The 12,619-nt window shown below is 40.1% G+C and overlaps 1 protein-coding gene across 1 annotated transcript; it reads left to right on the top strand.

Moving 5' to 3' along the window:
- Positions 1-4,746: 4,746 nt before the first annotated feature.
- On the top strand, positions 4,747-12,542 carry LOC116729540 (leukocyte surface antigen CD53). Its single transcript, XM_032578165.1, has 8 exons — positions 4,747-4,921; positions 5,811-5,895; positions 6,106-6,294; positions 10,573-10,647; positions 10,732-10,827; positions 10,907-11,014; positions 11,113-11,196; positions 12,202-12,542. The coding sequence occupies exons 2-8, from the start codon at positions 5,833-5,835 to the stop codon at positions 12,271-12,273; spliced, it is 687 nt and encodes a 228-aa protein (XP_032434056.1). The 5' UTR covers positions 4,747-4,921; positions 5,811-5,832; the 3' UTR covers positions 12,274-12,542.
- Positions 12,543-12,619: the final 77 nt, after the last annotated feature.

Below are 12,619 nucleotides of genomic sequence, written 5' to 3'. Positions count from 1 at the left end.
TGCAAATATTACCAAATAAACATAAAAATGGGCAACCATGCACAATTCAACCAACTCCCATCCTAAACTTGTGGTCTGAGCTGAGGCGACGAGAGCAATGCATGGACTAGGCCACTCTCTCTGAATGCTCCATCCTGCTGATATGAAGACAAAGTTCTGTTCTATTGGCAAGTGTTCTATTAACACTATAGAGTACCAACAGTTCTGTTACTTATTCCCCACAAAGTTCCTAAATTAAAGGTTGGATTTCTCACAAGTTCTCATCATGACATTTAGTGAATTTATTTCGAGGCCTGGTGAATATTTTTAGAAGGGTTTCCAGTAAATGTGGCCAACTCTGTTGCGACATCGGACCCGCCTCACTGTTTCAAAGTGGTTCTGAAGGAGCAGACTGTTACCTTTAAAGGAAGGTTCTGCTGTTTCCTACTCAACAGGTCAGGTCTGCTTTACAGAGTTCATGTTTTCTTCCACACATTTGCTGTTTCCTCTGCATGAGCTGTGAAACATCTGACTTGGCTTTTTTTATCCTTTCTTTTTTTATTATTTATCAGTCGGTGAGTCTCTGCAGCTCCTCGAGTTACCATGGACAAAGACATTTTGTGACTCAGTCTGGTCTTGAGCTGAAATTAGAACAGTGTCTAATTTAAAAAGGTCTTAAAAAAGACCGTTATAAGGACCTTTATAAGGTCTTTTTTAAGATAAAAGACCTTAAAAAGTTTTTTACATGCAGTTTGTTTTAATAAAGTGACTCAAACAGTGATTAGTTGAAGTTCTAGTGCATGCTTATTTGTGCATAGAAACAGTACTGTATTTGCTCGATGTAGCATTCTAAAAGAAGGACATTACTCCTGTATGCAAATGACCGCAGCATAAGATCAGTGAAACCCTGCCCACCCTACTCTGCCTAGCGACAGGACCTGGTCTGCTGCAGACGGACAGACCAGCAGCTCTGCTCCAAGGAGCTGATTTCAGCCGGGTCACCTCCGGTCTCTCCTGTTCTGGCTCTGTGATGGGATCATTTAAGAAACAAAAATTGATGATGCATGACATTATGACTTCTAACTTTAAAGTGTTTTGGTTCCCCTTTTGCACCTAAATCAGCCCTCACACTTAAAGTCATAGCCTCCACTGCAGCAGCGGAGGTGTGTGTTTGTGTGTGTTATCTGGCACCAAGATGCTAGCAGAAGCTAACAAGCAGTGAGATGGTTCCTGTTTGTCCAGTTCATCCTGCTGAGAGACAACAGAAAGCAGTTTTCACCGCAACTGGTTTGGAAAAATATTCAGTAAAATACAATGTGCTGTGTGTTCTGAAATTGGTTGTTCAGAGCAATGGGAGCTTCAGTAGCTCGTCTGTCAAATGTCTAGTGCTAAATTTGGGATTACTAAAGGGAACACGCCCTAACAAAACCCCTGACCCCAACCCCTCTTCTGTTGAGGAACAGGTCTCTACCTGTTCCTCAACAGGACCTGTTGAGGAACAGGTCTCTGTTCCTCAACCTGTTCCTCAACCCTGGCTGCTTGCAGCATATGTTGAGAATTTAGAGGTAAAACTGAATTTAAGCTCAAAGCAAAGAAAATGTTCAAGTATGTTTCATTTAAATAACCTGAAATATAATTACAAAAGACAGAGGATGCCCCGTGGCTTCAACATGGGCCCTAACATCCCTAGATCCACCTCTGCACATGAGTTCAAGTCATAGTTTCTCCATTCAGTCTTTTCTAGTTTGGAGTCATTTTACATTTAGGAAACAGGAATTTTTGGAGTTTGATCCGATTGTTATTTTGATGATTATCACACATGCTTTCGACTCCATCAGGGTGTTTCCTGCTGTGTGATCTGACCCGCTCTGACCCGATCTGAGGTTCTCTGACCCAATCTGCCACGGCATCTCCCAGGTTAGCAGCAGCTGGGTGACACAGCTCAGGGTGTGGTTTGGGTTGCAGCTCAGGACCAAGCCTCATTCTGCTCACGCTCCACTAGCTGGGCTACACTTCAGTGCTCCACACGGCAGAATGACCTGATGGCAGCTTTCTCCAGTGAAAGGTTCTTTATTCTGTTCAGTTAATAGGATGCACCAGGCTTCGGTCCCCACAAGGGAAAACGCTGTTTTTGGGTCAGGGTTCAGATTTAGGACTAAGGTGTGAATTGAGTTTTGTTTAGGGATGTAATGGTTAGGGTTAGGGTAAAGTTTAGGCTGTAGAAATGAATGGAAGTCAATGGAAAGTCCCCGCAAAGATAGCTGTGCAAAGATGTGTATGTGCGTGTGTGTGAGAAAGGATCAAGCTTGTGGTTCTACCTCCACTTCTTCCAGTCTACACGTTGTGTTCTCCGCATTGACCAGAATTTAATTGCATATTTATCTCTGTACTAGCTTTGTCTTGTTTTTTCTTCTCTTTTTGATTTGTGCATGGAAAAGATACAAATGACCAAAAGCAAATTATTTGTTTTACTCTTTTGTTATTTCATTCAAACATTTATTAGGATGCCGAGTCTGGGCTGTGTTTATGCTCTATAAATATGGATTATTATTTCTTACACACTGCCAGGTAGGTGTGTTCTTCCTGGCAGTGGATGGGGGGCCGTCTGAGAGCAGCCACCCCTCCCTGTGGTCACAGCTGTCAGCTTTCTCTTCTATCAGGGCAACACACTTTTACTAGTAAAGGAGTCTCTGTGAAGTAGTCTGTAAGACTTTCTGGGTAAGACTTCCCTTATGAGCTATTCTTTCATTTTCTAGAAAACTAAAAGCAGAAATATTAGAACAGGAAACATGTTTTTCCACAGAGATATTGATCCACAGCGAAACAAATTCATCACTCAACTGCTACATCTTCAGGTTGCCTCATTGGGAACCAAAATATCATTTTACAAAAGAGACAAACGAAAACAAACAAACAAAATAAAAACTACAAACACAGCGACGAAACAAGTTATTAAGAAGTTTGACTCTATGAAATAAGCTAATAAAATATGAGTTAAGAACTAGAAGATTTTTCTTTTTGCCATAAAAGTTATTTGAATTGTCCCAAAGAAATCAACTTGGAAAGCTTCAGATCATGACATAACTTCATCACTACCTGTTTTCTCAAAATGTGTGCGTTGTCAGAAATCTATATTTGAATATTTTAGAGGTAAGCAGAGACCAGCTAAGAGCTGAAAATAGACCTGTTCAGACATGATGGTTGTCTGGTTAAAGTCCAGATAGAGAACCCATGATCTACGTGATACTTTTAGACATAATGGCATAATTATTAGAGCTGTTATATGTGACCAGACACAAGTGCAGTAGCAGTCGTACACTGTGACGAAACTGGAAAAAAAACATGAGTCTTTGTCAAGTTCATTCAAGTGTTCAGTTTGAGAAATCCCTGACAGATGAGCAGGACCCAAGTGAAGCAGCTCACATCAGCAGTCAGGTTAGGGAGGATGTGTGACCCATCCATCCGTTACAGAAAAAAACTACAAACAATGAAGAAGAAATTAACCTGAGCCAACAAATGAAAAACATGAACCTTTAGTCAGCATGGAGACGGAGGTGAGATTCTATGGGATGTTTCCTGTTTCAAACATTTAACACTCTTATTCTCTAAAATGTTGGATCTTGGGTCTCCATGTTTTCCTTCTGGTTGAGTTTTACTGACGTAGAGTGATGACTTGCTGAGTGAAGTCCACAATCAGCAGCTTGACCACCGTATCCAGTAGTAACTCACTCTGTGGTTCCTGAGAACATGATGTGGTATTGACCAGAACAAGGAGTCTAAACACGACCTGCAGCGCTTCCTGTTCAGATAGTGTAAAACCTTCCATCAGCCCTTAAATACACATTCTGTGTGACACATTTCTAGATGACTAATTCTAGTTCAAAAACCCCTGACGTCAAAAACATGTGTACTAATGATGAGTTACTGCTCATCTGACCCTGAGTCAGTTTGGGACTCTGTAGCATGGTTTCCTCTGACTTACAGTTTCATTAAAGCTAATCTGCATGGATGCATTAAGAAAATCGATAAATGTTTGGGGTTTTTTTATATACTGCTCTGAACTTCTTGGTTTTACTTTGCTCTCAGCGTTTTGACTGCAGTCAGGCTTTTTGGTCCTGATCTTACTGGAAGGTGATTCTCCGACCCCAGAATAATGACTTTTTCCGGTCGTTATCTTCACGGTAGGTGGAGCTCTGCCCACAGAGTCAGGCTTTTTGTTCATCTTACAAAGATAAGATAAGCCCCCTGGGTCAGCTCTTCTGTCCTGGACTTAACTCCATCCATCTTCCCATGAACTCAGGTTCAACCCCCCAAGCCTAAACATCACATATTGCAGTGGCAAACTGGATAGCTTATATTTCTCCATGGAGGTTAGACTCAAGGTCAGTAGATTCTCCCACCTGAGCTGTGGCTCTCTGAAGCTCCTCCAGTGAGCTTCAGGTGCAGCAGCACCTAACCCTATCCCTACTCTAACCCTAACCCAAGACATGCTGGTAGATTTACACTTTCCATTTTGGAAAGACGGATGAATGGATGTTGAAATGTTTTAGATCCTAACCTGCCCTAATGTTGTTCTCATCATCCTTCCGCTTTACAGTTAGTTATCTGCTGCTTTTTATAAGTCTGTCACACTCAATCCTGACTAAGTACATTCATGCTTGGGACAAGATGTGACACGTCAAGGCCTCAGGGGTGTGAATACTTTTTCCTCAAGATGTGCTCATCAGATGAGGTCAAAGTCTAAATATATCAGAACAGACATGCGCCCTTTGCTGGGTGGTTTTTAGCAGAAAGAGGAAGTGAGACGGGCCGCTGAAAGCCCCGTGAGCCACTCAGCTCAGTCCTTCCTCAGCACAATGAGAAGGGGAAGTGTTCGCAGCAGCACAGTTCACTTAACTTCAGCCTGAAAACAAACGGAGCCCAACAGATCCAAATTCTACAGGTAGGACTTCTGCTTCTCCTTCAGCTTGTTTGTGGTCGTTTAAAAGATTCCTGACCAAAGTCTAGATTCACTGTTTTGTCTTTATATAGAAACATGTAAGATAGAAATTATAAGGAACATGTAAACCAGGGTTTCCCAACCCTGGTCCTCAAGGCACACTGTCCTACATGCTTTAGAGGTTTCCCTGCTTTAATGTGCCTGATTCAACTGATTGCAGTTCAACAAACGCCTGTTAATTAGTCACCAATTGAAATAAGCTGGACTGAAGCAAGGAAATACCTAATACGTGGAGGGCAGTGTGCCGTGAGGACCAGGGTTGGGAAACACTGGTTGTAAACAATAATGAAAATGTGAAAATGCAAAAAAGACAAGTTAAACAGAGATGTTAAAGATGACAATGGGAATTCTTTAGCTTTAAATGTCAAAAAACAATTATGATTTAAAAGAAAATGGGTTTAACAATACCTCTCACGTTGTCAGCTCATTAGAGATTAGATAGATTTTACTCTGAAGATCAGTGTTTAGAACTTTTTGAGTTTTGGAGAGGCATTTTGTTTTAAAATCTTATTTATTCCCACGAAGTTAAAAACATATGAAACTCTTTTGGGTCGATGGAGTTTGGGCAGAAGCTGGTGAAGCTGTTCCTGTAAACGAAGGCAGAACACAGGAAGTGAGATGCGTCACTCGCCTCACTGCTGTTCGGCACAAAAAGAACAGAATGTGTCAGAAATGAGAGAGAAACGAATAAATAAATGATGAGATCAGATGAATTCTGGACTTTTCTTTCTACATCAGGAGGAAATGTTCATATGTGTGTGTGTGTGTGTGTGTGTGTGTGTGTGTGTGGGTGTGTGTGTTGGTGTGCGCGCGTGTGTGTTTCCTGTTACAGGTTCCATTAGCAGAGTGTCACCATGGCTCAAGGCTGCCTCAAGTGTTTAAAGTACACCATGTGTGTCGCCAACTTCCTCTGTTTTGTACGTATGTCTCAATCACATCAGTCGGTCTGGATCATGTTGTCCAGCTGATCTCATGTTCTCATCTCAGCAAACAATCAAGTTTGAATGTTTTGATTTACTTCAGCTGAAATCACAGACTCTAATCAGCAGCGTTTTATACTTAGAAACATGGTCAGCTGTATATCGTGATAATCTGTGTGTGTGTGTGTTTGTTCTCCCTGCTGTTAGGTGTGTGGAGTGGCGGTTCTGAGCTTCGGTGTGTACCTGATGGTGAATTCTAACTTCACTGCTCTCACCCCGTCTCTGGCCAGCCTCAACATTCCCAGCATGCTGCTGATCAGCGGCATCATCATCACCTGTGTGTCCTTCTTGGGGTTCCTGGGGGCCCTGAAGGAGAACCGCTGCCTCCTCATGACGGTAACACACACACACACACGCACACACACACACACACACACACATAGTGTGTCTTTTTATCAGCACAAGGACGTTCATTGACTTCCATTCATTTTTCATTCACTTCTGTAGCCTAACCCTGACCTTTACTCTAAATCTAACCATAACCAGTACCATGCTTAACCTAACTTAACCTAGGCTTAAACTGAACTCAATTCACATCTTAATCCTAAACCAGGGGTGTCCAAACCTTCTGTCTTGTGAGCCAAAATTTTCAAATAAAAATGACTAGGGGGTCAGAAAAATGTCATATTCTTAATAAAACTTATATGGTGATGCTATTATTATTATTTTTTACCAACCTCATAATGTAACAAGTTAGTTAAACAAATTAAGTAATTAGATTTTTTTATTGGAAAGAGATGCATGAACTATTGTAGAGTCAAAACTTTCCTCAGATTTCTCTTATTAAAAGAAACATTTGTCAAGTATTTATTGAAAAAACAAAACAAAACAAAAAAATGTAGGATTTATGCCACTCTGTGTTTGGAATTGGATAGATTTTGTTCTTGCAAAAAAAGCTAAAAAGTGGTTATGTAAAGATTAATACGTTGTATTTGAATAAAATTTCCATTTGTCTCTAATCTTTCTGCCCCAAATAAAAATAAAAAATTTCCATTTGCATCAACCACCTGTGCTGGTGATTAAATTTGTATTATTCTTGAATTGTAGTCAGGGGGCTCCACAAACAGTCCAAGGGCCACAAATGGCCCCTGGGCCACACTTTGGACACACTGTCCTAAACCTAACTCCTAACCCAAAAACAGCACTTCCTCTTATGGGGTCAGGGCTTTGGGTTCCATTAGGAGCCGTCGGTCCTCACAACGTTGTATTTGTTGGAGAAATGGACCTTATAATGTATCTAAAACAAGACCACTCACACACACACACACACACACACACACACACTTAAATGGCGGCAGTTAAAGGAATATTTCAGACTTTTGAAAGTGGGGTTCTGTGGCGTGTTTGTTAGCAGCTAGTTTAGTGCCTTGACTTTGTATAAGTACGGATGAATTGCTTCACCAATGGAAACAGGAAGTGATCCACTCAGATGGAGCAACAGGAGCGCCGGCCGGCCTAAGCTGCCGTCTTTGGAAACGTTTCCTGTTGTGGAACTAAAAAGACGGATTTCAGCATTAAAGCTAAAGCTTATTATTCTATCACAGCGATAACGCCCTTCAACATAAAAGTCACTACAAACTTCTGGGAATAGTGTTACCAGATTTCAAGGGGATTGAAAAATTTACAACACAAAAATAAACAAACAAAAATTAGCCATGAGAAAAAGAAAAAAGTAGTAATAACAGTAATAATAAAACAAATACACCACATTACAGTAAGGAGTGTCATTTAAGAACTGTTCAGAGTGTGAAACATGTGTTGCTGTATGATACCAGAACAACCCGCATAACTAGAAACCCAGAAATAGAATGATTCCCTCTTTCTAGATGAATGTGAGCAGATGTCAAATATTTTAAATCAGTCAACATAAGAAAAATAACCTCTAGATGAGCTTAAACAAACATGTCTGAATCCACAGAACTCCGTCTATTCTACGTTCCTTCCAGAGACTTTATCTGGTGAAACGTCTGCTCTAGTTTTTACTACAGTAAATGCAGGGAAAAGGAGAGGAGAGCATGAAGCCAGGAGAGAAGCCTGGTTCCTGGAAGAAGTTTCTGCAGTCAGCACATGTGGTTCACACCAAGATCTGTTGAAGAAACCGTTCGAGCAGAGTCACTGATTTACATAAAACAGTGTGGTTAATCAGTCAGCAGGTCCAAAACACGGGTCTTCCTGTGTGAAACAGAGCGTGTCCATTTGAAGGCAGACCACTCCAACTGACCGCAGGGTTCACATTTTCTCATGACAGGATCACAACTTCACTGTATTTTATTGGGATTTTAGGAAACAGACAAACACAAAGTGGTGTATCATTGTTAAGAAAAATGATACATATTATTTATGTATCATTTAAACAGGATTCTCTCCCCATCCCCAACAGAGATGGGGAGAGAATCCAAAAAATGTACTCACGTAAGAGCAGCATTACTTTAGCATCTGCTAACCAGGAAAAAGTCTCTGTCAAAGAAATGACTCAAGTCAGAGTAGAAAAGTAACTGAACAGAACATCAACCATTTAATATTTAAAAATTAATCATCAACTGGACCAAAATGTAAAGTCACTGTTGAAATTTAGTATTTTAAAGACCAGAATGAAAATAATTCAAATAAATATTATAACTACAAAATAACAAAATCAGGTAAAAGAGACATTTTTCAGCGACAAATGTAAATTAGATGATGGGACTCTGGGTCACATGTTTTGCTCCTGTCCTAAACTAATGGACTTCTGGTGCAAGATTTTTGAATTTTATAGCAATGCTTATGGCAAGCCTCTATGTCCAGATAGGCATTTGATCATTTTGGGTTGCTCTAAATCCTCTCTTGCTCTTCCCATGTCCCTACAACAGTCTCTAATGTTTGGTTTAGTGGTAGCAAAGCGGGTTATTCTACGGGAATGGAAATCCTCTACCCCGCCTTGTTTTAAGAAATGGCTTAATGATATGGTGTCCTGTATCTATCTTGAGGAGATTCGATACTCTTTGTCTGACAATCATCAGAAGTTCCTGGATGTGTGGGGTCCTTTCAATAGATACATACAAAATAATAGGCTAAAATAACTGTCGTTTACATCTGGACTTGTATTTTCTAATAATTTATTTTACTCATTTACCGTTTCGTCATGTTTATTGTGATTATAACTTGTGTTCATCTTTTCTTATTATTCCATATTCCATGGTGGGCTGTTTGTTTCAATGTCCTCAGAAATGTCTCTTACTCGCTTGGACTCTGTCTCATGCTCGATAACACTCTACAATCTGATGTGCATTTTATCCTCTTATCAGACCCTTTGTTAGCTGACAGTGTTTTGATTGTTCTGTTCTGTGGATTTTTGTTTTGATGATTCTGGTTAGTTTTTTTTTTTTTTTTTTATCCTTGTTGTTTTGTCCTCTAATTTGCCTGTTTATTCTTGAAAATCATAAATAAATATAAAAAAATAAAAAAAAAATAAAAAAATAAAAAAATTTAAAAAAAAAGAGACATTTTTCATAATCAGTTTATCTCAATATAAAATCTATGAAACTTTAACAAAAACTGCAGGTGTGTGTCTGGTGAAGCTCAAGTTAAAACAAGCTTGTTCTGCATGCAGCCAGGATCCAGACATTTTACTCAAATAACAGTAGCAATACCTCATAATAAAATGACTCAGGTAAAAGTCAAAAAGTACACTGTAGTAAAAATTGTCCTCAAAGTACTTTTTTTCCAAAAAAGTTACTCAAGTAAAAGTAACTAAAGTAACATGTCTCCACCAATCTTCTGCTTCCGGAAGAGTAGAAAGAAAAACCATGACAAGTCTGTTTTAACAGTTTGTTACAGGAAACATCAAAAGGTGAATCCAACATTACACATCACCCTGACCACACTATGTCCATGACCAAACATGGTGGTGGCAGCATCATGCTGCTTCACAGCAGGGACAGAGTCAGCAACAATGGGGCAGGGCGGGGGTGGGGGGGGGGGGGGGGGGGGGGAGGGGTAAATACAGGGGAATCCTGGAAGTATAAACCTGTGCAGATGTACCTGTTTCTTGGACTGGACCCAGTCATTCTGGCCCCACTCTGACCAGCTGACTAATATTTATCAAAGTGAAGATGGTTAAAAGAATGCAAATAAAATATTTGACCTTTCAACCAAAACCTACTTTAAATATGTAGATAACCTCTGTAAGATGTTTCTGTCGAAATGAAAGTCTTGCCACCTCTTCACACCTCACAGATGTTTAGACTCATTTCTAAATAAAACATTTCTTCAATTGTTTTCAGTTGTTTTTCCAGCTGAAAACCTGAAGACACGGGCAGCACTGACCACTACATGCCAGGGTAGCTAGCTTCTACTGAAGCTCTTGTTCTATTTGAGATGAGAGCGTAGCTTAAGCCTGGACCAGCTAATCCTAATCAATGTGAAAGTAAATCTGTAACATTTTACTCTGGTCTGTATTCAGTAAAAGTTCAAAGTTTTGCGGCTTCACAATGCTAAGTGTTGCTGGTGTCATTTCACACAGTTCCTGTTGTGTGCGGTGATGCAGAATGTCTTTGCTTCAGGACTCCAGGTCGTGTTGCTCTGACATTGTTCAACTTTTGAGTTGAGTAAAAGTGCAACGGTTTGTGTTGACAGTTTTTCCTGGTGATCTTCATTCTGATGCTGGTGGAGCTCACAGCAGCATGCCTGATGCTCATTTATGAGGCCGAGGTGGGTCTCCAGCACCACAATCATTGCTTTGTTCATGACCAGATCACACTGAAGACTAAATGCGTCTCTAACATCTCTGTTTAGATTGGCGACATAGTGACAAAGGATCTCAACAAAGGTTTGAAAAGCGCAAGAAATAATGAAACTAAAATGAGTGACTGGGATATTGTTCAGAACACGGTGAGTGGAACCAGGATTCTGCAGAGATTCAGATGTTTGCCAAGATTCTGTTTTCATGTTCTCTGCCTTTCTAACACAGTTTAAGTGCTGCGGAGTCTATAACGTCAGTGACTGGGGAAATAAAATCCCCGAGTCCTGCTGTGTGGAAACACCATGTTCCTCAAGACATGACCTGGAGTACAAAGAGGTAGAGGAGCTAACACACATCACCTTTTAGGCCTGTATTATTGACACGATTAATAATCTATTCTTGAAATAATTTGTTGCGTGACTCACTGTTTGCAGGGCTGTTTGAAAAAACTGAAAGAATGGTTTGAAGAAAACTTCCTAACTACCGGGATCGCAGTCATTGTTCTATGCATCATTGAGGTAGGATGAACATGCAGCTTTATTCAAATGTTACTGAACTGGAGTTACAGAGAGTCGGCTCTCTTTAGCTGTGCTGAACCTGATGGATGATATCGATGTTTGCAGCCTTTAGCAGTAAGAAAAAAAAAAGTCACAAACTTCAGTTTTCTATGTAATTGTTGGCGGCAGACTGGTATCAGCCATGAAACCCTGGCAGCTACATTATTCCATATCATAATCACTATTATTACATCAGTTATGGTAGATATTTTGTGTGAGTTCAGTTGACTGAATATCAGAACAACTGTATTGTATATTGCATGTGGTTATGCTATTATTTACAGTCTAGGAGTTTTGGATTATATCCTGAGACAAAACTTTAAAGATAATTCCTACTTTTCAGACTCAACTTCTTGATCCTTTGTTTTTAGGAAAGTTTTTAGACAATGAGATCGAGAACGTCCCTGTGTTTATATACCAATTGAAATATTTCTCCAAACTTGTGTTTTTCAATGCCTTTCCATAACTGGAAAACATTCAAATCCAGTTCCACACTTTTCCCATTTGAAAAAGGAAGTCCATAAGGATAAAAATGTTGAAATCAGTGTGAAAAGTATCAGAGTGTCAGAAACAAGAGAGATGTGCCTTGGTGGGTTGAACTCTGCTGGTGTTTGACTCAAGTCTCTGAAACCTGGCACTGTAAAAGAGATCTGGTGATGCTTGAATAACAGGCCAAAAAAATATATATTAGAAAACATGTGCATATACTGTATGTTGGGTTCATTTCCTCTGTTTGATTAACTGGCTTTTCATGTTATATGAACATGCATATTCTTAAATATAGAAGATTTAAAAACTGTTAAAATGTAGTCAGTTTTGCTTAACGCCTGATCTGATCAGAGTTCCCTCCTCCTACAGAGAACCAGTGGGCTCTGGTTGCGGTCCTGTGGCTCCTCAGCCTGGACCTCTTTAGTTTGGATTATTTCCTTTCTGTTCATCAGTGGAACTCTGTGTCTCCCTCTGCAGGTCCTGGGAATGTGCTTCGCCATGACGATCTTCTGCCACATCAGCAGGTCTGGACTGGGATACAAGTTATAAACACCCGGTGGCCTGCCATCGTTGTACAGTTACAAGTCCTCCTTAAAAGCCTTGAATTAAATTCAATTTTCTTGGACATTATTAAAAAAAAAAAAGCTTCATTGTATAGATTTTATTATTCACTTCACATGTCACCTCAGGTCAGACTGTGAAGTGAGCACTGCTGTTTTTTTACTTGTTGCAGTTTTTTTCCTGCATGTCTTTATGTTAAACAGTTTCTGATGCAGTTATTTGTCTCTTAAATCAGCCAATAAAGTTTGGTTCACTCAGAGCTGACTCCCATTTCAGCCCATTTCAGCAGCCGTCTGCTTGTTGTCACGTGACTTCCTGTCTAAGCGACCTGTGG

The sequence above is a fragment of the Xiphophorus hellerii genome, chromosome 12, assembly GCF_003331165.1.
Source record: "Xiphophorus hellerii strain 12219 chromosome 12, Xiphophorus_hellerii-4.1, whole genome shotgun sequence".
Taxonomy (NCBI): Eukaryota; Metazoa; Chordata; class Actinopteri; order Cyprinodontiformes; family Poeciliidae; genus Xiphophorus; species Xiphophorus hellerii.
Note: the sequence above shows the minus strand (reverse complement) of the source record. Positions and strands in the feature narration are given on the sequence as shown.

Bases quoted from the DNA above. Each gene is read 5' to 3' on its own strand.
- LOC116729540 (XM_032578165.1), top strand. From the start codon at position 5,833: ATGGCTCAAGGCTGCCTCAAGTGTTTAAAGTACACCATGTGTGTCGCC. The intron at 5,896-6,105 runs GTACGTATGTCT...CCCTGCTGTTAG, and splicing joins TCGCCAACTTCCTCTGTTTT to GTGTGTGGAGTGGCGGTTCT. The intron at 6,295-10,572 runs GTAACACACACA...TTGTGTTGACAG, and splicing joins ACCGCTGCCTCCTCATGACG to TTTTTCCTGGTGATCTTCAT.